Source organism: Artemia franciscana, chromosome 11, assembly GCF_032884065.1.
Source record: "Artemia franciscana chromosome 11, ASM3288406v1, whole genome shotgun sequence".
Taxonomy (NCBI): domain Eukaryota; kingdom Metazoa; phylum Arthropoda; class Branchiopoda; order Anostraca; family Artemiidae; genus Artemia; species Artemia franciscana.
Genome location: NC_088873.1, coordinates 42,712,491 through 42,739,563, shown reverse-complemented (window position 1 = coordinate 42,739,563; position 27,073 = coordinate 42,712,491). Strand labels below are relative to the sequence as shown.

The following is a 27,073-nucleotide window of genomic DNA, read 5'->3' as shown; positions in this document are numbered from 1 at the left end:
CCTATATGAGTAGGAGTTTTTTTTCAAGCAGAATTATAATATTGTGTTGGTATATTCGTAGACGGAAGGTAACCTGACGCATATGTGTAGTGTAGAGTACTCTAGGAGTAGCCCCATAAGCTTAGAACACTGGGCCTCGTGCTTTTTTTGTATTGATCAGCTATGTAATAAAGATCTTAATTATTTTAAAAAAATACAAAATAAAACTAAATAAAAAAGAAGAAATAATTAAACAACAAAAGAGCTAACAATACCGCAAGCTGTTTTGGCTAATAAAAAACAGGCTGTTTTAGGCTTTTTAAACTCGGCCAAATAGCTCTGGGGTGGAAGTTGTATTAGATCACTTCAGAAAAAGGGATTCACAGGTCAGGAAGTACCTGTTTGGCTTGCCTCCATATTTTACAAGAAGAAAGTGATAAATAGTAAATTTTTCACCGAATTGGTAGCTAGCTACCCGCAGATGGTGGATATGTGTAAGTTCGAAATTGATGCATATGGTCACATTAATGGTCTTTAATAATTCTTTACTTTACTTAAAAGTCATAAATGGTCACGTTAAACTTATTTTTCAGCTTCACAACTATAGATCAGCCACCAAGAATATAGCCATACTCGTATTCTCTGCAACTATTCAGGAGTTAACAGCCTTGTTCTATCACTAATCGCTATATGTCTAGTTCTATTCTTAAAATTATTTTAAATATCAAAGTTTTTCTAGAGGAGAGGGGATAAAACAAGAAAAGTTTATATTCCTTCAGATGTTCGATCGATTATATGCACTATTTGTTGTTTATAGCCTAGTTGTATTGACTGGTTGCATCTACAATTATGTGTCTACCTCGTAATATCAATTACAATTTCTGTTTTTTAGAGGGGGGGGGGGGTAAAATTAAGAAGCTGATATTATTTCAGATGTCAAGACGCTTACTTTCTTCCGAGATTCAATTTCACCAATATTTTATCGAAAATTTGTTGAGCTGATAATTGGCTATGGATGCTCATCTGCGAGGATGGTGATGCCAGTACTGCAGGTATTGTCGAAAACTGTGTTGAGTTAGGTTTTAAGCTTTCATTGAAGCTTAAAACAGACTTAAAACCATTTTCCATACTGTGATACCTGGTTTGAGCTTCAATTCGTTTATTAAATAATTAATTTAATAAAGTAATTTATTTAATTAAGAATTAATTTAATTAATTATTTAAGTATTAAATAATGATTAAATTGATTAATTAATACATTGACACAATTAATTAAATGAAAAAAAATATGAAATTCTCGTTACACGCTAAATACAATTTCAGCAGAAAAAGAAAACATAAAAATGCCTAATTATTTACTACCTATGACTATTGAGTTACTACCTATGAGTTAGGTCATCACCTATTTACATTGGCTAATTTAGGCCAAATGGACTATTTGGGGCCTGGTGTCGATTTTAACGATGCTTGATTACTATTCCTATTTTGCATAGCTATTAATACATTGGTATGTTAACTCGAATATGAATTCGAGTTTTTTTTTTTTTTTTTTTTTTTTTTGCAATTCCAGGCCTCCGAACTTAAATATGAACTTTTTTTACCCTAATTCAGAGGTAGCGTAGCTGTGAGTAAACAGTTAGATTAAGGCTATTGTATTTAAAAAAGACTATTTATTCATACTTTTGTAAACAATGAACAAAAAAAATAATAATAAGCACTCCGCTGCTACGTATTTCCATTGCACACGCAAATTTACGCTCTGTTGTTATTTGAAGTCGCCAAAAATGACACACATTTTATTTCACATTCTTGAAATTAACCCTTGGCTCAAACGACTGCACGGCTCATGCATAATGAGCCGCAACGGTTCATGTTTAACGCAATTTTTAACATAATGAATTAAATGATTCTTTAACTGTCCCTCATATCCTTTATGTTAATACAACTTCTGACAAATATGATTAGTTATTTCCATTCTCTGGTTTTAAAAGAATTGAAAATGACGGACCCGTTTTTTGACGGCTCAGCACAAATGTTTCGACGCAACCGTTGAGCCGTTATAACGCATGAAGCTGTAGCAGAAACGGACAAAATTTGACAAATCACGTAAAACCGGCAGCTTTTGCGTGATAATTCAGCAGTGTGAACCAAGAGTTAACAATATAACAAAAAAAAAAAAATCGTGCAACTTTATGACATTCTGGTTAGTTAATAAGCCCAACACCAAATTATATATTTTACCAGACCTTTGAGATCCAAAAATCAAGCGGAGAGCTTCGGATAGCTTAAATGGAGAACATGTATTCAAAGGTGTATTCTAAAATGAAAATCATAAAACGTTAGAAATTACTGGGATTTCCAGCTTCGATTACGACCTTTAAAGCATATTTAATGGAAAATGATTAGGACGCAACGACTTTAAAACGCCTGAAAATGAAAAAAATATCCACGAAATTCCCTTTATCTAGCTCTTTTGTTTAGTTTTGCTCCACTATGATAAATGGTAATAAGCTTACCTAAGCTATGGATGTCAAGTGACTGATTTTTCCAAACGATGATTTCGACAAGACCTGTGCCTGTCATCATCAGGTTCAAATTCAAATCTCTTGCCCATCTCTCTTGCAAGAGATTAGAATTTGAACCTGATCATGACAGGCGCGGGTCCTGCTGAAATTATCGTTTGAAAAAATCAATCACCTGACATCCACAGCTTTGGTAAGCTTATTACCATTTATCATTATTATGTATAAAAGTCAGGTTGGCCTCAGAGAATATATTTGCCCTACTGCACCCAGAATAATCAAATAAACAGAAAACAAACAAAAAAGGAGGCGCATTTTTCAGCCATAAATTGAGCTGGGAAAATTGCAGATATATAAGCAAATCCCTCTCTTGCGATCAAAATCATTCAAAAAGAGCATCGACGATATGTTCCGGGTTTATAGTTTGTAAGATTTGGGCATATGGAACGTGACTTTTCCTATTTTTACGGGATTTCACAATTTTACCAATGATTTAATCTAGATTTACTGGGGAAATTATTGAATTTAAATGCTGAGAAAACAGCCTTTAAAACATGACCACGGGAAGAGATAAAATGCCTGAAACAACTACTGCCTTACATTGGATCATCGATAATATTCTCGGCTTGAAATTTCACAGAATAGCAATGACTACTATAATATATTAAAAGTTTTCGTACCACAGACCATGTTGTCAGTGAACATAACATCGCTTATGTTCGAAAAAATGGCACATACACTCGGAGGTTATACTTGTCTGGGGTCTGGTGATGCTCAGGGTTATATCCGGATATTGTATTTGGAGGGAGGACGCAGCAAAAGAACTTTGTTGCTGGGAGTTAAGGGTTTGGATTTGGAAGACCAATTTACGAGTTGACTAGTATTTTTAGGGGTAGGGGAATCAAACCCGGTAATTTTCTCTGGATATGGCTCTAGTGATAAAAATGATAATCCGTACCATTTTCTAGGCACATATCAGGAGCTAAAAAATTAAAAAGTAAATTTGTCAGAGGATACAAATGTAAAACTTCCAAATGTGGTGAAACCTATAAGCTCCCAGGTAATGAAAAAAAAGGAACACATGTCAATAACACCTTAGTTCAATGAAAGGTTCCATTCCGTGCTTTTAAGCTTGATTTTTGAGCGCAGATCATTTTATTTTCAGATTCTGTATTTTTGCTATGGCCCTTTGGCAGATCCGTTCCAAGTGTTAGTGGTACCCGCAAAAATATTATTTACAGCCCCCCCCCCCCCGACTTAAATATAAGCAAAAAACGAATCATTATGAAAACTTGATCAAAGTGGGCAGCCCCCCAGCCATAGCACCCGGGGCGGCTGCCTCCCCCCTCTTTGAACGACTCTGGCCTTTGACTTTGATTACACTTACCTTTCTATCTAGTATACACGACGCTGTATTTTGCGACACCAAAGATTTATATTTTAAAACACAATCCATGTATTTAAGCACATTTTTATTCTACAGAATACACAAGGAGTAGGAATTTATTTTTGTTTTAGGCTATACATCGTCACGCACTAGACGACGGTACGTATACAATACTTTCGTAATTCTAAAATGGAACAAAAACGAGATTTAAAAATAAGAAAAAATAACAGAAAACGCAGTTGTAAGCACAACCGTTATTATATTTTTTGTTAGCACGGCATAAGTAAGTTTAGCTAGTCTTTGAGTTAGAGGCAACACCCTATCCAGGAGGGGGAGGGTACCTGGTTTGAACAGCCCAACATTTTTGTCTGGCTCACAAGAATATAAATAAATGCATATTAATAAAAATCTGACGCGTTTCTGAGGTTTTTATTACCCCCCCCCCGTCTCGAAGAAAAATTTTGGATACGGCCTTCGTTAGAGGTGGTCCTTAGTAGCAATCATGACTAGTCTTCTACATATCTTATGAACCAACATCTCTACAAATCTCACCAGGGGACCAAGGCCCATTAGAGGAAGCTTTCTCTCTTTTCCAGCTCACTTCCATAAAAAGGGTTAGATACACAACAACTTTTTTGTTAGCTTGTGGAAACAATCGTTTCCGTGTGAGTAATATTGTTACCAATACTAATTGGCAGTTAACTATAAAAAAATAATTAAGAATATTAATTGCATTCTTTCATCTTTTGGCCAACTTATGCCTGTGTGAATTTTTTATTTGCCTGAAATAGCAAAATCTTTAGTCGTTTTTGACAGAAAACACGCATTTACAAACAGTTAGTGCCATCTAACATTGCCTATCAAAAGTCCTAATACGCATTCACTCGACTAATTTCTTGAGTGTGAGGGTAAGTGCTCGAATTGATTTGAACTAAAGAGTAAGGGAAACTAGTGGCAGGAAACTTAATTTTTTTTCTAAAAAAAAAAAAAAATCAAGTAGAAACAATCAAGGCCATCTAGAAATACCAATCAAAATCCTGAAATTAAACTGACTTATTCGGACTACGTTCCAGCTGCTGCAAAAAGTCAATATCATTTTAAAATTATTTTTTAAAATTAATTTTTAATTAATTTTAATTGAAATTAAAGTAATTTTAATTTTATTAACTTCCTGTTAAATTTTTTTGTGAATACAATTAAGTGGCATCTTTTCTGTATTAAATTACACACATTCGTCATCAAATTGGTAAAACTGGAAGTAAATGACCAAATTTATGAGAATTAATGAGTATTATGGCATTACCACTCATGTTTTATGAACTAATCATCAAAACTACCCATACGTCAACAATCAATATAATATGCATTACGGCATTAGTTAGTAAATCTTTCCAGGTTTGGAGTTAATTTATATCAAATTGAAATAAATACATATTAAATTAAAATTTCGAACTGGAACATACCCTAAATTTCAATGTAGGCATGTATAATTCACTCCAAGCATGACTTGTCTCCTGTATCTCTCATGATCTTTTTGTTATCCTTCCCGAAGATGCCTAAACAGCCTTATATAGATAAGAAAATTACACTTTTAATTCCAGAGTTTAACAAGTACGCGCAGGTTAGACTTCTCTGATCGTCAGCTCCTGCTGGCGTATACACCCTACATCAGGCCTATCCTCGAGTATTGCTGTTCCGTTTTGGGGTCCCCAAACTCAGAACACAGCTTACATGGCATCTGAACTAGAAGATGATCAAAAACGCACTACTAAGGCAATACTCGGACCCAGTTTCAGCAGCTACGAAAGTGCCCTTGAGCTCTAGAATTTGCCCACCTTATTCGATCGAAGACATTAGCTAATAATGAAATTTTGGAAATCACTATAAACAAACGGGAAGCACCGATCCATATTTCCATCATCCGCATCAATCAGCAGACATACTACGCATTACAACAAACTAGAACCAGTCAAGTGCCGTACGAACAGATTCACAAACTCCTTTTTACCAAATTTCCTAAGTGCATTTAACAAGTGAATTGAAAGTTGTGCCATATTTCGTAAGTGTAGCTAACAAGTGACCATTTTGTGATTGTAAAAGTAGCATAATGTAGCGTTCATATTTGAGTACTATGAGAGCTATTTCATTAAACGAATACAAGTTGAATGATGTATTAGAAACAAATGTATTATATTGCTTTGACGTTTAAAATAGCGGCTCTTCAGAAAGAGACATACTAGAACAAAAAGAGAGACAATTTTGGATTGCTAATTATATGCACATTTTGATGTTTCTGTTCGTGTTTCGACAATTGATCCCCCTTACCCCACTCTACATGCCCTAGGCTATATAAAAACATAGAATAAAAAATGTACCATTGGATTCATTGTTTTATGTTCCTTTTCAACATAATAGCGAAAACCCTGACAATGCATCCCCCCACTGATGGATACATATATAGTCCTAATAACATATTTGTTTGTTGTACTTTCCATTGATTGATTCATTGTAGAGCCGATATGTGTAGACTTGATATATCCAGTTTAGTCTGAGTGACTTTGGTAAATGCTGGATAAAAAAAAAATACTATTATTTTAAATGAGTTAAAAATGTGAATAATAGACTAACACAAGGAAACATGATAGTCGGATTCATTTAAATATGCTGCATATCATAAAGCAAGAATTTTATCATTTTATGTTAGTTCCTTATACAGCCTAGTGTTATACGAGACTACTAGAGGGGGACGGGGCTGTGGATGCATTGTCAAAAACGCGAATAAAACCATAGAACTGAAAATAGAATTAGCAATCTAAAAATGTCTCTTTTGTTCTAGCATTACCTCTTTCTGGAGAGCCACTATTATGAACATATGTCTACATTATCAGTATTATTTTATAAATATAACAGTTTAATAGCATATACATTATTTCATGAAATATTACCCCATTTCGGAGGATTAGTTTTATGCAGTACTTTTGGGTATCTAAAAAATTGTGCAAAAATTTAAGCTACCCTGGTTTTTTTTCAGTCATTTTGGCTTAAAGTAAAAAAGGAGAAGTTTGAATACCTTGTGATTGGAAGACAGATTGTCTATAGGGCCTTAAATTTTCAAGTTCTATTGAAGAAACTTTTTTTTTTTCAAACAGTCAAAAGGGTTTCCCTTTTGTGATTGATTTCAAATAAATACAAATCGTGAAATTTTAGCCATTTATTTAAAAAAAATACAAATAATGAAGATTTCACAAGAAATTCCCCTGTTTTAAGTGTTATCAAAGGCGAGTTTCCGCGACTTGAAAAGTTTCGATTATATCCGCGATAAGTAAAGTTGTTCGCTAGTATCTGAAGATGGCAGTTCTAATTTTTGTATTTTGTGCAAATCACAGATATTAGCGAATGATCGGATTTATGGTTGTTAGGTATTTGGCTTTAATTCTTATAATTTTTAGCTTTTATTGAATTTTATTTATCTTTTAATTTTTTGGTGTCTTCATCAGTTTTTTATTTTTATTTTTCACATTGACTTTCCGCGTTTATTCTGTTGTTTTTTCTTCAGAATTCTCCTTGAAAATACTATTTTGTTCGCGCTGAACAAAAAAGTCGGTTGTCCTCTCGAAATATTCACTTTGTGTTTTTTTCAGTATTGTCATTTGGCCTTAAAAACTCCATTTTTGATCTTTTTTTTTTCTGTCATAAAATTAATTTTTTGTGAAATTTTAAACTTATAGGAGCCCCTCGCAGGTTAACTCTCCTAAAAACTTCCGATTTTTTTCTTTTTTTTTTAACAATAAGGAATGGTAAAACATGACCGCCACAAGTTTCAAAATAAACTTTTTTTCTTTTTAGGCACTAACTGAACTGGCTTCTAGGGGTTCATGGTAGAATACACATACAATAAGTATCTGGAAATGAATTTTAGCCGCTCAAGAAAGGTGAAAATCGTAAGAAAGATGATTTAGTAATGTTTGGCAAAGCCATATCCAGGATTTTTGTTCGGGAGAGGGGGGGGGTACAAAAACTCAAAAAATGAATAAGAAATTTGTTAATATGCATTTTTGTTACGTTTTCACGAGTCAGAAGAAAAAAATTCGGGGGGAGGTTAAAACCCCCTAACACTCCCTCCCCTGGATACAGCCTTGATGATGAGTTAAACTATATTTTGAACTTTGCACTGTGCAGGTACACTCATACACTCTGCAGATAAAGTGCCACCAAAAAAGACCTATTCCAGCTACCTCATCTTACACAATGCATAATATTTGTTCTATATATTTAATAAAGGAAATAAAAATAAAAGAAATCCGCATAAATTAACTTCATTTTCACTTACTGTAATTCAAATAAAACTTTATATGACACGTTGCAACTTTGAAACACCAGGAACCAAAAAAGGCATTTTCTTTTCAGAAAGCAAGTGCTATATGAAGTTCTAATAAAAAATTCCACGGAGAAACATTTCTAAACCTTTTTAGGTAATAACTTCTCTAGAAGAAAAAGAAGAAATGCTGATTTACTAAAGAGCCAATTCCATTTTGAGCCAAAGGGCCATTTTCTTTGAAAATAATTGTTGTGTTCTTTGTTAAATTAATTACTAGTCACTTTGTCAATAAATCCTAAATTAAAGCCCCTTGGGAAAGTGTAGAGGATACGACTGTGCCACTTGACAGAAGGCATTCACGTTCGCTCCCTAAAGTCGAAAGGAAAATGGCTTTTAAGACAGGTGTTCTAATTTTTCTTTGAAATTACAATTAGGTCCTTAAGATTCTCAAGGAGTTAGTAAATTAAAAACAAAATTACCACATTGAATAATCGATGCTATCACGACCAAAAGCAAAGAAAAATCCAAAAATTGTTAAAAACATAACACTGTTTCCAACCAATGATAATATGCATGCTCCCCATTCAATCTGCAAAAAAAATGGAATTAATGTCAAAAACAATAAATTAAATCTGATATTTTACTGATATTTACTTTATTAATAAACACAATTATAACTCTTTACATTTTACATCTACTGCACTGATGGAAAAACATACGCTTCTGTTGGCGTGCAGTAGTTAAATTTAACTATTTTCAAAACATACCAAAAAAATAGCATAATAAATAACTAACAAAAACAAAAAACCAAAAAAAAAAAAAAAAAAAAAGAGATCAATCTCCTTCGCATTATCCCCTCCAAAATAAATAATCAATCTTCATTGATAAATTAAATCAGCATTGACAATTTAATTTTGCGAAGAGCATTTGTTCTCCTTGAACTGAAATAGTATTGGGACACACAAAGACATCCCTATACATTCCCGCATGTATAAAGTGCTGGGAGGTGAGACAATTTTAAACCCCCAACCCCCGGTTGGAAAATAATGGTCTAAAAAATGCATTTTGGGCTTCACCTTTCCCCCAACACTTTATACGTTTCTTTTATTTTTATTATTATTTTTCTTTTCTCTTCCAACACCCCTACAATGTTTACAAATATCTGCAACTATAGCTTAATACAACTATTGTGTTTCAAAAAGAAATATATAATGTTTTTTTCAAGACCATATTTCATTTTTTAATATTTTATTATAACTATAAGAATGGATAGTCGTCATTTATTTTTCTACTTTTTTTTAACAGTCTTTATTTCTTTTTCTACTTTGTTTTGCGTCATTTCATTTTGTCTTTTATTATTTTTATAATAGCTATAAGAGTAGATAGGCATCTTCTTCGTTTCTAAAATAATATCACATTACGATAGAAGAAGAGAGAGTAAGAGAGAGAGAGAGAGAGGGGGGATCCATTATCACAAACAAACAACAAATTTTGTGCAATTTAACACCAACCCCAAGAAGTAAAAAACTAGTTCAAGGGGGCGGAAAAAATACAAAGAATAAAAACACTAACAGCCAGTTTAGAACAAAATACCTATTCGGCTTCACAGACCTTAATAACAACCAATTTTATATAAGTTAATAGTTTATTCATACTCCAAGAGGAAACAATTACCTTATTTATAGATTTGTTCCTTTACCACTATCCCCCACCTCAAAAAAAATTCACACTTACAAAAAGCATTTCTTTTAATAATCTCTTAAACGAAGATACATAATTAATATTTCTATTTATAATCGGATCAAGATGTTTCCAATTCCTAATCTCCCTATGAAGCAAAAGACAACAAGTGAACAGAAAGGAAAAAGGAAAACATAGTGGGTACAGAGGGAAAACTTGAGGCAATTATGGGACAGAATGGAAACCAGATTTACATTGGTAAGGCAATTTTAAGTGTTGAGTAGCGTTTGATTATTACAATAAACATTTTGTGTCTTCGCATCGCTTAAATACCGCACTTGGGTTTTTCTTTAATGAAAACAGATCAATCCTTCTTCATATACTTAAATAAAAAAAAAACTAATTTTTTTAGCTGAAAGTAAGGAGCGACATTAAAACTTAAAACGAACAGAAATTACTCCGTATATGAAATGAGTTGTCCCCTCCGCAATCCCTAGCTCTTTACGCTAAAGCTTTTAATTGTTTTAAAAAGTAGAATTGTGGCAAAAAGTCAAACTTTAGCGTAAAGAGCGAGGGATTGCGGAGGGGACAACTCATTTCATATACGGAGTAATTTCAGTTCGTTTTAAGTTTTAATGTCGCTCCTTACTTTCAGCTAAAAAAAATTAGTTTTTTTTTTTTTTATTTAATTTCTGAACGTTTTTGAATCAATGTATGTTTGGTTTTGGCTCTCCGCACATAACCTATTAAAATGAAATTTTTATATTAATTCGATTTTTGACTAAATGGCTTTCTCTTTGTTTTGATCAGACGATTTTGAGAAATAAGGGGTGGAGAAGGAGGCTAGTTGCCCTCCAATTTTTCGGTTACTTAAAAAGGCAACTAGAACTTTTAATTTTTAACGAACGTTTTTATTAGTAAAAAATATACGTAACTTAAGAATTAACTTACGTAACAAACTTTCATAACCTTATATTTTAATTATGTATACGAGGGGGTTTGTACCCTCATTAATACCTCGCTCTTTACACTAGATCGTAAGTTTTGTCCCAATTCTTTAAGAATGACCCCTGAATCAGAAAGGCCGTAGAATAAATAGTTGAAATTACTAAAAATACTTTAGCATAAAGAGCAAGGTATTTATCTCCTCCTAAATTCCTCGCTCTTTATGCTAAAGTATTTTTAGAACCCCTCATATGCGTAATAATCTCTGTTCGTTTTAAGTTTCAATGCTACTTCTTTCTTTCATTTGAAAAAACGTTTTCATGTTGATTTTTCATTGTTTTCTTATAGTAATGCTAGAGAATCCTGCACCCTTGTCATTGAATTTTTCTTCCCCCATGACAGATTCCTCCAAGGAAAGATCCTCCAACATAACCCCCTCTCCTCAGCCCCACCCCGAAACAAAATAAAATCCCCCTGAAAACGTCTTTACACTTCCCAATAACCATTACTATATGTAAACACTGGTCAAAGTTTGTAACTTGCAGCCCCTCCCCCAGGGATTGTGGGGGAGTAAGTCATCCCCAAAGACATAGTTATTGTGGTTTTCGACTATGCTGAACAAAATGGCTATCTCAAACTTTGATCCGTTGACTTTGGGAAAAAATGAGCGTGGGAGGGGGCCTAGATGCCCTCCAATTTTTTTGATCACTTAAAAAGGGCACTAGAACTTTTCATTTCCGTTAGAATGAGCCTTCTTGCGACATTCTAGGACCACTTGGTCGATACGATGACCCCTGGGAAAAAAAAAAAACAAATAAACACGCAACCGTGATTTGTCTTCTGGCAAAAAATACAAAATTCCACATTTTTGTAGATAGGAGCTTGAAACCTCTACAGTAGGGTTCTCTGATACGCTGAATCTGACGGTGTGATTTTCGTTAAGATCCTACGAGTTTTAGGGGGTGTTTCCCCCTATTTTCCTAAATAAGGCAAATTTTCTCACGCTCGTAACTTTTGATGGGTAAGACTAAAACTTGATGAAACTTATATATTTAAAATCAGCGTTAAAATGCGATTCTTTTGATGAAGCTATTGATATCAAAATTCAATATTTTAGAGTTTTGGTTACTATTGAGTCGGGTCGCTCATTACTACAGTTCGTTACCACGAACTGTTTGAAACAACTTTATACTCTATTTCCTCGGAAATATTCATTCCAGGAAGTCCCAGCAAGCGCTATAAACTTTACATGTTTAAGGTATATTTTGTTTTCAATAATGCGCAAATGACGCTCTGGCCTTTAGAAGCCTTATAGGGCGTTAACCATAACTTAACTCTTGGTCATAATTTCAGTTGGTTTTTGGGTCTCACGTCATTGATAGTAATTTTTTGTTTGTTTTAAGTTTGAATTATTATTTGACTTTATTTCTATTCGTCTTTGGTTTAATATAGCTCTTTACTTTTCTTTGAAAAAATTTCTTTTTTGACTTTTTTTAATTTAATTTTTACTCTGTTTCATGAACATTATTTTTGTTTTAATTGGTTAATAAAAAGAACATTTGTGAAGTTTTTTTTTTGCTTAAGAATTGTCATTTAGGGTTGCATTTATTTTTTGGACAAATTTTGCAGCCAATTTTGACAATAGAAATTGGGCGTGTAATTACTAGTTGAATCTGAATAGAAAAAACATTAAAGCACTAAAATGGTTTAATGTTTGTTGATGACCAGCAACCAGAAGAGACAATGGAATAGAAAATTGCAGGCAATTTTGACAAAAAGTTTTACTGTAGAATTTAGGCTGGGTGGTGGGTATAGTCCAAATAAACAAATTTGAAATCTACATGGTTTTTGGCCTCCTATAGGGCTGAAGCCATCCTGTTACAACCTTGAATATAGACGAACACTCATCTTTTATTTTATTATAAAATCATTTTGTATTTCTATGCTTTTTCAACAGCTTGTTTGTCTAGATAATTGTATTTGAGCTCACTTATTAAAAAGGGTTCTCCTTTGTTGTTTAAAAATAGAAATAAGACATCAAGAACCAATACAACCAGATAATTTCCCGGATTTAGATTCCATTTATTATGATTATTATTATTTATTACATTATTATCATTATTACTATTATTATTACAATATTTTTAATTACCTTCAATTATCCTTTAATCACCTTTAATTACTTTTAATTACATTTAATTACCTAATTAATTACCCTTTAATTATCTTCAATTACTATTATTATTAAAAATATTTATTATGATTTAGATTCCATTGATTCTGAAACCTTAATAGAGTTGTCGTCATGGCCTAGAATTTTAACCAGATCAGCGTAAAGAATATTTCCCAACAAGAATCAATATATATTCATTTTTCTTTAAAAATGTATTGTTCTTGGTAAGTAACCCTTGATCCCCTTAAGCCAAAATTTAAAATCGAATTGATTCCGCCCGTTCAACATTCCCTCAAAATTTCATTTAGGTTCCTTAAACCACTATTCTCCGTTGCTGAGATATTGTAAATATAGTATTTTATATAGTATTTACTTATATATAACTTATTTTTTTAGTATTACTATTTACTATTTTATTATTATTTAGTATTACTATTTTACTTATTTTTAGTGTTACTTATATAGTATTTTCATAACCTGAATCCATACAGTGTCAATTGATTTAGATATACACTTTTCCCCAAGCTAGAATTAAGGGTCCACTTAACCCCCCCCCCCCACCCCCTACACCATAAAAGTGTCAATTTAACATCCTGAAACATTCACAGGATTTTCCATACAGATGATTTAGACAACCTGGTACTTTTGATGTACCAAGGTACAACGTGCACCTAACCGTGCATGAATTACACTTCAAAAAGAAGTTCATTGGCAAATAACGTCATTTATGCATGGGTTGGAGACCAAGATTGGAGAACCTTCACCCAAAACTGACTAAATTTGTTTTGCCCAACCCTCCCTTTTCCTTTCTTCTACCGTCCTTGAAAATATCAACTCCGTCAACCAAATCAACTCAAAACCATCAACCAAAATATATTACGGACATGCTATTTCAAAGACCTGAACACACATAGCGTCTCACGATTACTCTATCCCCCAGGCCTTCCAACGTAAATTATAAAGCCAATTAATCTCCAATGCTCTATAAAAGGTTTAGTTCGATCCTTACCTCATTTCTAAAATATTATTAGTAATTTGAAAAAAAGATGCACATAGCATCTTTTGATTAGGTATTTGCATCCTTTTCAGAGTACACTTTGGGAATCTGATAATCTTAGCCTAGCGAACGTATTTAAGAGCTCACTCGAAATGCAAATAATCAGTGACGAAGTTTTTTAGTTTATTTTACGACCCCACTCCCAATAACATATATGATTTTCATGCCCCAGACAATAATCCTCGAAACTTCTGAGTTAATCGAACACCCAGGATAAAACATGCCCCCCCCCCTTCAATTATAAAATAATTTCCAAATAATGAACGACTTGTACAATTTACAGTCCCAGAGGTTGCAAGGGCCTAGTCATCCCTAAATATACATTTTTTGAATTTCTCGACTATTTTAAAGAAAATGGTTATCTCACAACTTTGATCGGATAACTTTGGGTTATGTGGGTCGGGTAGGAAAAAACGACACAGGAGGGGGTTCGTTCACCTGGTTCCTCTCTAGTTAATTTTTACTCTTAAAAAAAGCACTCGAAATTTGAATTTTCCAAATCAATAACCTATTTCTGTTCCTGTATATTGCAGACAAACACACAGTTTCTTTTGATTTTATTCAACATCCTCTGGAAATTCTCTGGAGATTTCAACTTAATACCTTTAGTTGTTCCTGGGATATTGCATATAGGCCCTTTTGACAACCTGAATGTACTTTTGAATTAGTTCAACTTCCTCTCAACTAATACCTTAATCAGTTCCTAATGTAATACAGATATACCCGTTTGACAACATGGAGGGGCATAGGCTTTATTTAGCTCAACATACCCTCAAAGTTTCAAAAATTTAGTCTTCGAGAAAATTCTAAACATATGGGATTTTAGCAAGTGTCCAAAAAGAAAAGGTCTTGCAAATTTAGCACAATAATGCAGCTAAATTTTGATTTCTAATGTAATGAAGAAAAAAAAACTTACAATTCCACCAACACGGGCTAGAACGATGGGCAATGCAAAGGCTGATACAACAATCCCAGTTGTTATAAACAAAGCCAATTCTTGACAAGAATTGGTTGAGGACATACCATCAGAATATCGTTTAGAAACTGACAATGGAATTGGAGCAAGAACATAAAAAGCCAGCAGGAAAAATGGCCACCACGCCCTGAAATAAAATTTAATTTAAATGGCAAGTTCAGACTAACGGGAAAAATGGTGACGCAACTATTAAAAACAACTGCATTCCCTGGGCAGATACCGTGTTCTTTTTCAATCAGGAAAAAAGTCTAGCTGACTACTACTCCAAGGCGTTTAACATTCCTATTCTGCGTCAAATAAAATCATGTTACACATCTGCCATTATACAAGGTGTTCAAAAAGCAACGCCAGATTTAAAATGCCTGTTATTTTTATTATTGACAACACTGTTTTTGCATGTTCTGTTATCACGAATCTTTGAGCTAATATTTTAATACTGTGCGTTTGTTTTCTAGGTTAGTGTTCGTGGTGAATAGTCATGGAAAAATATAGTAAGGAACAGCGAATGTTGATTGTCAAAACTCATGGCAAAAATGGTGAAAGTTTTGCAGAAACCATCTTTTTTGCGAATTACTCTTGGATTCTCAGATTGCCATATTCTGCAATTATGTGTATTGACAAAGCCATTAAAATGAAAGGGGGCTTCATCTGAGAAAATGATGCATTTTGTGAAACCACGTGTCTCTCGTTCTTTTTTTATTGCATAAATTGCAATAAAATTATGTTAAAATAGATTGCAAAAAATTACAATAATAAATTATATTATTTTTCCGTTGCATCAATTGTCGCCGTTCTTCATCATCCGCTAGTTTAAGTTCCTGTGTTAACAATGCTTTGCATGGATGTAAATGACGATCGTGCATTGTTGTCGGACATATGTTCATTTCTTGAGGACGACGGCGACATGATTTTCTCGGACTCAAATTAGCACAGCAGCAAAATTCGCCTCGCTACAGTCACTTGTGGTGGCATCCTGGCCTTTTGATGGGTTGTATTCACCACTCTTTTCAAATTTTTTGATCAGTCTACGAACAGTGGATGCATTTGGTGCATCATTGGGTCCCATAAGCTTTCGAACAGATTCCACGAATCAAGAAACAAATTTCTTGATCAACCAACGAACAGTGGATGCATTTGGTGCATCATTGCGGCCCATAAGCTTTCGAACAGATTCAACGAATCAAGAAACAAATTTCTTGACCAACCTACGAACAGTGGATGCATTTGGTGCATCTTTACGTCCCATAAGCTTTCGAACAGATTCCGCGAACCAAGAAACAAAATTCTTGATCAACCTACGAACAGTGGATGCATTTGGTGCATCATCGCGGCCCATAAGCTTTCGAACAGATTCCGCGAAACAGATTCAACGAATCAAGAAACAAATTTCTTGACCAACCTACGAACAGTGGATGCATTTGGTGCACCTTTACGTCCCATAAGCTTTCGAACAGATTCCGCGAACCAAGAAACAAAATTCTTGATCAACCAACGAACAGTGGATGCATTTGGTGCATCATTGCGGCCCATAAGCTTTCGAACAGATTCCGCGAAACAGATTCAACGAATCAAGAAACAAATTTCTTGATCAACCTACGAACAGTGGATGCATTTGGTGCACCTTTACGTCCCATAAGCTTTCGAACAGATTCCGCGAAACAGATTCCACGAATCAAGAAACAAATTTCTTGATCATTTGGTGCATCATCGCTTCCCATAGCCGTATGAGTATACATTTGGGTAAATATTATCCTTGGGAAAATATCATCCATGGGTAAATATTAAATGATTTTTTCAACAATTCTGAATAAAAAAACAATACCTCGAAATATGTCTAAAGGGGTAACAAAAGGATCGAATCCGAAAAAAGGGTTCTAGGAGGGGGGTTGTTTGATCTACAATCCCTTCTGAGTTTTAAAAAAGGTACTAGAACAAACAATTTCCGATTGAATGAGCATCCTTCGAAGTTTCTACGGCAATGAGCGGGAGGGGGTTAAGGAGCAGGCAGCACCTTTAGCATACAGAATAAACTTTGTTCGTTGCACTCTGTTTGTCATTGCACAAACTTTTCACTCTGATTGTCATTGAACTTTTTTATGTTTCATCACCATAGGCGCTTCATTCAAAATGACTTTAACAAACCTTTGATGAGCCAGAACTGCATCTTTTCCATCTTTGAGTTCAAAATTGAAAACATCCATAAAACTGTCAGTTTTTACGACAGAAAGTCGGATTCTCCCGGCGTTTATATCACTCTGATTGTCATTGAACTTTTCTATGATTCATCACCATAGGCGCTTCATTCAAAATGACTTTAACAAACCTTTGATGAGCCAGAACTGCATCTTTTCCATCTTTGAGTTCAAAATTGAAAACATCCATAAAACTGTCAGTTTTTACGACAGAGAAAGTCAGATTATTCCGGTATTTATGTGACTCTGATTGTAGTATTATAATCACTAATATCGTCCATAAGCCAACAAGGGTCAGTGATATGCATTGCTTCTTTGTTTCATTTATTCGGCCTAATATTCTGTGTTAATCCAGCTCTTTAGTTTGGATATAAAGAACATACTCGATTCCTTAATACGCGACATTCTTCTTGGAAAACTAGGTCAAATCGGAGCGCAAGCAACTATTCATTCTTGGTTCCATTCGTATATTCCAAGTAGAATGATTTTTGTAGGCAAGAACACTAAATGAGTCTTGAGTCGAACTCCAGACAAATTCTGCATGAGAGACTAGTTGGATTCCCCAATGGCAGTAGTTTATCTACAGTATTATTTTGCCAAGTGCTGGAGGCAAATTTTCTTGCTTTATCTGAGAGAGCTCTTTTATGGTTTGATGAGAACATTATGGCTCTTGAATGTTTCTCAAACCGAGTTTTCGTCTTTTTTTTCTAGCGTCTCTACAGCTTGTTCGGGTATCCTTATGAAAAACATGTAATTTGGTACCCTCTTTAGATCCAAAAGTGGCTACTTCCAGTTCCTTGGAATTTATCTTGACGAGAATTTATCTAATTAATTCCGCGTTAACGCAATGAAAATTATAATTGCCAGGAATGCAGGTTTTGTGCATAAGCTCAGCTCAGGTTAAGCACATCTCTCGGACCTATTCTAAGGCTTTTCTTTTTCAACTTGATCTAGTCATATATTCTTTATTGTGTATGGTCATATGTCGTATAGATCATAATAGGTCATAAGTCAAATGTATATGGTTGTCTACTTTCCCATAGAAAAAACGGAGTACATCCTCTCCTTGTAGGCCCCGAAGGCCAGACTAGTTGTGAAGTTTACAAATCCATCTGCTGTCAAACCACCGATCAGATCAGTTTACGAACTGATCTCAGATCAGATCAGTTTGAGAACTGATATCAGATCAGATCAGTTTGAGAACTGATCTCAGATCAGTTTACGTTGATGTAAGTGCATCTTTTAATTTTGCAAGGCTGTATGAGAGTCTTTCAATTGTCTTCCAGTTTCCTACTTTTGCATCTGACAGCTCGTCATATTTATTACGATGATCTGACGATACAAGGATCCCTGCCACGCCTTGCGTCTGTCTAATTCTATCCCTCTGGTGGCATTTTCATGAGCATAGAGTACCCTTAAAGCTTAGACACTGTGCTGCCATTCTTCTAGCCCCTTCAAACATCTGGTGGTTGAATATTAAAAAGATAAGTTCAATCTATATGTAATTGATAATTTTGTCTATTATAAAATTATTCTTTCATACAGCCTGGTAATTTAGCTACTGTGGTTCCTTTCTTTTTCCTTTTTATATGTATAAAGATTGAGTTTTAAATTTAGTTCCATTCGTATTTTGAGTTGGTTGTAAAAGGGTTTTGTTATGTATTTATATTTCCGAGTTTGTTGTATGAAGGTAGCATCACCTTTTCTTTCTTTAATTGTTATTATTTTCCTGCGTCTGCAGTGTCACATATTACCTGATTTGAGTTGATTAGTGGCTATAAATAGAAGCAGGTTCTTTTTTGGTTTAATTTTTTTATACTCCTTTCCCTGTTTTTCATACCCAAGAACCCACCAGGGGAAAATTTCTATTCTCATGTTTTTTTTGCACTTTCATTGTTAATAAACTAACTTGAACTTAAAATACCTCCTACATTAAATTCGAACAGCATACTTAAACAGATTGAACTAGGTATTTGTGATGCTTAATCTTGGAAAATTGTAAGGTAATTTTCTTTTATAGGATGTATGCTTCATTGATGTCCATTTCTTTATTGGTGCGACCTACCATTATGTAAAAAAGATGTAAAAAGTTATGTAAAAAGATATATATATATATATATATATATATATATATATATATATATATATATATATATATATATATATATATATATATATATATATATATATATATATATATATATATATATATATATATATATATATATACATATATATTTATATACATATATATATATACATATATATATATATATATATATATATATATATATATATATATATATATATATATATATATATATATATATATATATATATATATATATATATATATATATACATATATATATATATATATATACATATATATATATATATATACATATACATATATATATATACATATATATATATATATATATATATATATATATATATATATACATATATATATATATATATATATATATATATATATATATATATATATATATATATATATATATATATATATATATAAAGAGATTGTGTTGATACTGTTTTCAACACTATCAAAAAATGAGCCAAAAAAATTCTGTAACTTACCCATATTGAGGAAGTGCACAAGCCAACACAAGGAACATCATTCCAATTGAGCCACTAAAGGCCAATGCTACCAAAGCTAAAATGAACGCAATTCATTGATTATATGGCTAAACAGAAAAATGAATACAAATATAAGAAACATTATGAATGGATCCTTTTTCCATCTGCCATCTGAGATAGTCAGTTACAGGATTTTTGAAAACCTATTATCATTCACCTGTAACACAGAACTTAACAATGTCAACATTCCTTTCCTTGTAGATTTAGACAATGGCAACAGACTATGTACATCATACAGCTTATTGTTTGATTAAATAAAAAAAAAAACTAATTTTTTTAGCTGAAAGTAAGGAGCGACATTAAAACTTAAAACGAACAGAAATTACTCGTATATGAAATGGGTTGTCCCCTCTGCAATCTCTCGCTCTTTACGCTAAAGCTTTTAATTTTTTTTAAAGTAGAATTGTGGCAAAGAGTCAAACTTTAGTGTAAAGAGCGAAGGATTGCGGAGGGGACAACCAATTTCATATACGGAGTAATTTCTGTTCGTTTTAAGTTTTAATGTCGCTCCTTACTTTCAGCTAAAAAAATTAGTTTTTTTTATTTAGTTTCTGAACGTTTTTGAATTAATGCATGTTTGGTTTTGGCTCTACACACATAAATTATTAAAATGAAATTTGTATATTAATTCTTTTTTTGGCTAAATGGCTTTCTCTTAGTTTTGATCATACGATTTTGAGAAATAAGGGGTGGAGAAGGAGGCCTAGTTGCCCTCCAATTTTTCGGTTACTTAAAAAGGCAACTAGAACTTTTAATTTTTAACGAACGTTTTTATTAGTAAAAAATATACGTAACTTAAGAATTAACTTACATAACATACTTTCATAACCTTATATTTTTATTATGTATACGAGGGGGTTTGTACCCTCGTTAATACCTCGCTCTTTACACTAAATCGTAAGTTTTGTCCCAATTCTTTAAGAATGACCCCTGAATCAGAAAGGCCATAGAATAAATAGTTGAAATTACTAAAAATACTTTAGCATAAAGAGCGAGGTATTTATCTCCTCCTAAATACCTCAGCCTTTATGCTAAAGTATTTTTAGAACCCCTCATATGCATAATAATCTCTGTTCGTTTTAAGTGTCAATGCTACTCCTTCCTTTCATTTGAAAAAACGTTTTCTTGTTTATTTTCATTGTTTCTTATAGTAATGCTAGAAAATCCTGCACCCTTTTCATTGAATTTTTCTTCCTTAATGATAGATTCCTCGAAATAAAGATCCTCCAACATAGCCCCCTCTCCTCAGCCCCACCCCCAAACAAAATGAAATCCCCCTGAAAACGTCTGTACACTTCCCAATAACCATTACTATATGTAAACACTGGTCAAAGTTTGTAGCTTGCAGCCCCTCCCCCAGGGATTGTGGGGAGTAAGTCATTCCCAAAGACATAGTTATTATGGTTTTCGACTATGCTGAACAAAATGGCTATCTCAAAATTTTGATCCATTGACTTTGGGAAAAAATGAGCATGGGAGGGGGCCTAGATGCCCTCCAATTTTTTTGGTCACTTAAAAAGGGAACTAGAACTTTTCATTTCCGTTAGAATGAGCCCTCTTGCGACATTCATGGACCACTTGGTCGACACGATGACCCCTGGGAAAAAAAACAACAAACAAACAAACAAATAAACACGCACCCATGATTTGTCTTCTGGCAAAAAATACAAAATTCCAAATTTTTGTAGATAGGAGCTTGAAACTTCTACAGTAGGGTTCTCTGATACGCTGAATCTGATGGTGTCATTTTCGTTAAGATCCTACGACATTTAGGGGGTGTTTCCCCCTATTTTCTTAAATAAGGCAAATTTTCTCAAGTTTGTAACTTTTGATGGGTAAGACTAAACTTGATGAAACTTATATATTTAAAATCAGCATTAAAATGCGATTCTTTTGATGTAGCTATTGATATCAAAATTCAATTTTTTAGAGTTGGTTACTATTGAGCTGGGTTGCTCCTTACTACAGGTCATTACCACAAACTGTTTGATATTCAGTTGTTCAAAATTCCAAGTATCTATAATAATCATTCATTTTGTATGGACTGTATATGAATTGCAGGATAAACTGAGCATCACAGAGCAATAACCTAATAAGGAGCAAACAACAACCCATAGTAACCAAAAGTTAAAAAACGCATTTAGAAAAAAGAATGCCTGGTAAAAAAAAAATGCCGTCTGACACTGATTAAAAAATGGTCACTATTATTTCGGTTCGCTTTAAAAGTAAAATATTGTTGTAGTAAGAAATTTATGGTGATTTCGAAAAAAGCCTGAAATCCATCGAAAATGGCATCAGATCAAAATTACAAGTGTACCATTTGAATCAGCATAGTCAAAAACCTTGTACAGGGAAATTACAGTGCCCCCCACCTTGAACAACAAGGAAAATCAATTTCGCACAGGTAGCACTGATCTGTCTCTTGTTTTTTTTTTTTTTTTCAGGGCTAGTGGTTTACCAGAACATCATAGAGAGATACTTAATGGCTCATTTAAAACTATTTCTCATATCTAAGTGCTTTTTATAAACTCCACCATCTGCAAGTGCCATATGGTACTAGAAATGGCACTTTATGTGCCATTTCTCCAGGGAGGAGGGGGGGGCTAGCGGGCTACCAAACCATTGTAGACAGATGTTTAATAGCTCATATCTACATTTTTCCTATAAATTACACCAGCTGCAAGTGCCAAATGGCTCTAAAATGACGCAATTGGTGCCATGTATCAAGTGGAAAGGCTGGGGCTAGTGGGCTACCAGAGCTTCTAAGACAGATGTTTATGGGTCATTTGAAAGCTATTACTCATATATACAAACTTTTTATCAGTTCTATGAACCATAAGTGCCATATAGCACTAAAAATGGCACTTTTGTTACCACTTCTTAAGTGGAAAAGCCTTGGAGTATAAAACAGCACCTTTGAGAAAATTATGGTCCAAAACCTTTAACTAGAGATTTACAAGAACTCCTCCTGCATAATCTCCCTCCCATCCCCCTTAGTACTTAGTCTCATTAGTCTGTTGAAAGAATTCACTTTGAACACTTTGAGTATGCATGCCAGGTGTGGGGTCCATCTGCTATCTGCACAGCATACCTATTAAGCAATATAGAGTGTATCCAGAAAAGAGCCACAAGGATTATACTCCAAAACCATGACATACCCTATGATCAAGCCCTCACTAAATTAAATTTATTGCCACTTAAAGTCCAGCTTGAACACCTTATTCAGCAATTTGGAAAATCCATCCTAGCCAATAAGAGCCACCAATCACTACTACCTGAACCAGCCCCTCCCAATAGCCAAACTTGGTTAAAAAATAAACTTCTACCCCCTAGAGTACAAACTAATCATTACGCCAACTCATTTGTGCCTTTCTTCACATCAATTTTTAATGATGAGTTGTAGTGTGTGATTTTTGTTTAAATGTATGATTTTTTGTGAAAAAATACTCAATTTAGCTATGCTACAATAGTTTTTAAATATACTGATCTCTCTCTCTCTCTCTCTCTCTCTCTCTCTCTCTCTCTCTCTCTTCTTCTAACACCCCTTCAATAAATAATTCATCATTCCCTTCAAAATGAACAGATATCTCTATTTTCTTTAACTGTATTAAAGATGACTGATGAACTATGAACTGTGATGAACTATGTGAGGGATTTGTAAAGTTTTTGCTCTCAGTAGGGCATAAAGCCAAAGAGATGTTTTACTGCATTATTTCAGAACTTAACACACTGGATACAAATATTGAAGATTGTCATGGACAGTCATATGATAATGCTGCAAATATGGCTGGTATATACAATGGCTTACAGGCTAAAATTCAAAGACAAGCACCTTTTACTTTTTTTGTTCCTTGCTCAAGAAATATATATTTTTTTTAATTTGACACAACACTGGCAAAAACTAATATCTGAAGTTATGAAAGGGAAAACACTAAAAAGAATAAATTTGACTTGTTGGTTAGCTAGAGAAGATCCTTGTAAGAGTTTAAGAGATTCTTCTTTCAAATCCATTAAGACTTTAGATTCAATCAAAATTATTTTTGCAAAAAGCCTGTAATGCAAATTGAACAACTGGAATACTTTTGAGCCTAGAAAAACTTGAGACAGTGGTTATGGTTATAATATGGAATGTACTTTTGGGGAGGACTAACAAAGTGCATAAATAAATTCAGCTTCTACAATTGACTTGATCATGGTTGCTAATATTTATAAACCTATTTGCAAGTTTTTTGTATCTCAGCAAGATACTTTTGAGCATTTTGAACAAAAAGCAATGGATTTAAATATGTCAAAAGAGTATTCAAAAGATGTGGGTAAAAGACAGTCAAAAAGAAAAAAAAACAATATGATGAAACACCTGATGAAGAAATAAGAATAACTACAAGCAATAATTTTAGAGTGAAAACACTTCTCATCCTCATTGATAGACTTGTATCAGAAATAGAAAAACAGCAGGAGTCTTACAACAGCTTTAATGAAAATTTTTTGTTTCTAACAAAAAAGAATTAATTACCATGATCAATCCTTAAGAAAGAGGCCCTATTCCTAGTTTGCATGGCTCTTTGTACACCAGTGACAAATTGTTCTGGCAAAAGAAGTTTTTTCCTATTTAAAACACAGAAAAATTACCTACAATCAACCTTATGTCAAAAAAAGCTAAATGCCCTAGCACTCTTATATATAGTCAGAAATAATGAATAAACTGTCATTTGGAGATACAATTGAAGATTTTGCAAACAAAAAGACACATAAAAGAGCATTGTAAGCATAATTTGATTTGTACACAGATTATATTAGATAAAAGAATAAATTGATATTGAATATTGAATTATATTGTTTATACTGATTTTTTTTCTATAACAATTAACATACTCATATAATATACTAAATGAATGAGTATTGACTGGCAAAAACAATTACTAAGACTAAACCTTCATAAAGATTTTGTAATTGACAATCATGTTAATAACAAGCAGAAGGCATTGTTATTTATTACTTATATTTATCTATTATAAACTCTGCAAAGATATTTCACAAACCTTAAAGTTACTATTTCATTAATAAAAAATTGTTTTTAGTAAGATTGTAAAATGGATTTGATTTGTAAGGTTAAGTAGGGCAGCAAAATTGAAATAGCCTACTGGTATCAAAATAAATCCACCACTGAACATAGGGTATTTGCATAGAGAACTAACTGGAAAGAAGGAATGTGTAAAGAAAATAATTTTTAGCCTACTTCATTAAATGCAGAATAATCATAGGCTAACCCAAATTATCCATTTTCAATGCATTCCAGTTTTCCAGTTTTTATTTTGTCATAGTTAATCCAATTTAGGCTATAGGTAAACAGGTTGAAACAACTGAGCCACATTGAGAGAATAGATATGAAATATATAATTTGGCAAATTCTCTAGGCTAATACCCAACATAGATTGAACCAATCGTTATTGCAGCAGCCAATTTATGTTTGAAAGAACTTCTGAATGAGGATTCTATTAGTATTATTCTAATGTAACCTAGGCCTACAGGAATTTGGATATATACAAGGTCTATATGCAGCCCTATTATGGAAGAGGATTGAGATACATCTGCAGAGATAATGATTACTAAACTTGGGAAGAGTGTAAGAAGGTGGCCTATAGGTTATCAAGTGCTGGGCTATTTTTATTCTTTTACAAAGACCTAACAGGCTTATTCAAAATATTGAAAAAAATAACCTTAATCTGTTTTACTTCTTTTCTTAAATCTGGAATAATGTTTAAAATAGGAATTGAACAGGCCTAGCAATGGACTAGCCTATTTGTCAATATACTAGTGTTTAGTTCAAAAGAGGCTATTCCTGAGTCTGTTGCCCTAAAATTTACTAGTCGCAGCCTTATTAACATAGCCTTACAGCTAAATATTAGGAGATACATTACCTTTAACCCCAGCCATTAGTAGCAGAAAACTTCCTTAGTAGGCTAATCAAACGTCTTTTCTGTTTAGAAAAATTTCTTCTACTTCTTACAAAATCATGTCTTTTTCGAACTTGTTTTGAATTGCTTTTCGTACGAAATCAAACTTTTATTTTGATGGAAGAAGGTGAAGCCTTAATCCGACTGTATTACTTTTTTAAAACAAAAAGAAAAACATTGAAATTCCTTAAACTGAAATTTTAAGTATTCCAGGTACTACACTCTACCCCCTGGGATCTCAGGTCATAAGAAGGAAGACGAAAACCAACATTTTTGTGCCGATTTGAATAGAAACTTGCTCTTCTTTGGTCCAATTGCTCACATGCAAGATTTGAGAATGTTGAAGTTTTTTTACCAAAAGTGAATTTCGCATTAAAGATATCCCATCTGAGTTCCTTGATACTTTATTAAAACACACTTGGACTCCTCCAATGGCTAGTGCTTTATAGGGCGGCTATGGGTGACATCCACGTCAGACGACCCTGAACTAAAGATCACAGCTTGTTGAGGGATGAATGTAGACCTTTTGCCTCAATTTCTAAGGAGTGACCAATCGTGGTCTGGTGTCCACCACTATGTCAGTGTCCTGGAAGGGTGAAAGACCACACTTCATAAAAAAAATCTGCCATGTCTAATTCGAGTCATGTGTCTCAAGCCCCCGTATCTGCTTAGTCTGTTTATTAATAGCTGGTTAATCAGAAACATCTTCTGATTTTTAGATAATCTAACGGCTAATCGCAAGGATTCCTTGAGGCAATTATTCTCAAATCCAGATAACCTTTTTATCTTTAGCTTTACAGAGAATTCAGGACTCGCATCCATATGTCAATATTGATATAACATTTCTGTTGAACAGATGTAGCTTCTAGCGAAGCTAACTCCTCAGTATTTTCGCTGCAGATCTTCTGTTAAACGAGTACTAAGCTGTTGTCTGAGAAACCGCAGTCATAAGAATGTCTCTGAGATTTTAATTGTAAGCCACCACAGATCTTGCAAGATCTAAAGAGAAAGTCTATAATTATGAAAAAATAAAATCAGCTAAGATTCTAATTTACTAAGGAACTCATCGGGGAATTCCAGGCATACTATTATGAGCGTGTTTTCCCCCTTTCTTATGTCAAGAAAACAATAAATGTTGATGGTTTACAGCTTGAACTCAGATTGAAGAGAGCTCTTATCTCTCTTCAATCTGCAGCTCTTAGCTCTCATTATAAAAAAATATA

The 27,073-nt window shown here is 33.5% G+C and overlaps 1 protein-coding gene across 2 annotated transcripts; it reads right to left on the bottom strand.

Moving 5' to 3' along the window:
- Positions 1-1,629: 1,629 nt before the first annotated feature.
- On the bottom strand, positions 1,630-25,961 carry LOC136033253 (leptin receptor gene-related protein-like). 2 transcript variants are annotated; one of them, XM_065713994.1, is made up of 5 exons: positions 25,815-25,961; positions 19,837-19,912; positions 14,978-15,164; positions 8,686-8,795; positions 1,630-2,296 (listed from the first exon to the last, which is right to left on the bottom strand). In XM_065713994.1, coding segments are annotated over exons 1-5 (390 nt in total). In that variant the 5' UTR covers positions 25,831-25,961; the 3' UTR covers positions 1,630-2,295. The 2 variants fall into 2 exon arrangements, with proteins under 2 accessions (XP_065570066.1, XP_065570064.1); XM_065713992.1 differs by lacking the exon at positions 1,630-2,296 and having other exon boundaries at positions 8,142-8,795.
- Between the last annotated feature and the right edge of the window lie 1,112 nt (positions 25,962-27,073).

Excerpts from the sequence above, each read along its gene's own strand:
- LOC136033253 (XM_065713992.1), bottom strand. Across the intron at positions 15,165-19,836 it reads TGTGCACTTCCTCAATATGG|GGCGTGGTGGCCATTTTTCC; the intron begins GTAAGTTACAGA and ends ATTTTATTTCAG. Across the intron at positions 8,796-14,977 it reads TAGCCCGTGTTGGTGGAATT|ATTGAATGGGGAGCATGCAT; the intron begins GTAAGTTTTTTT and ends TTTTTTTTGCAG.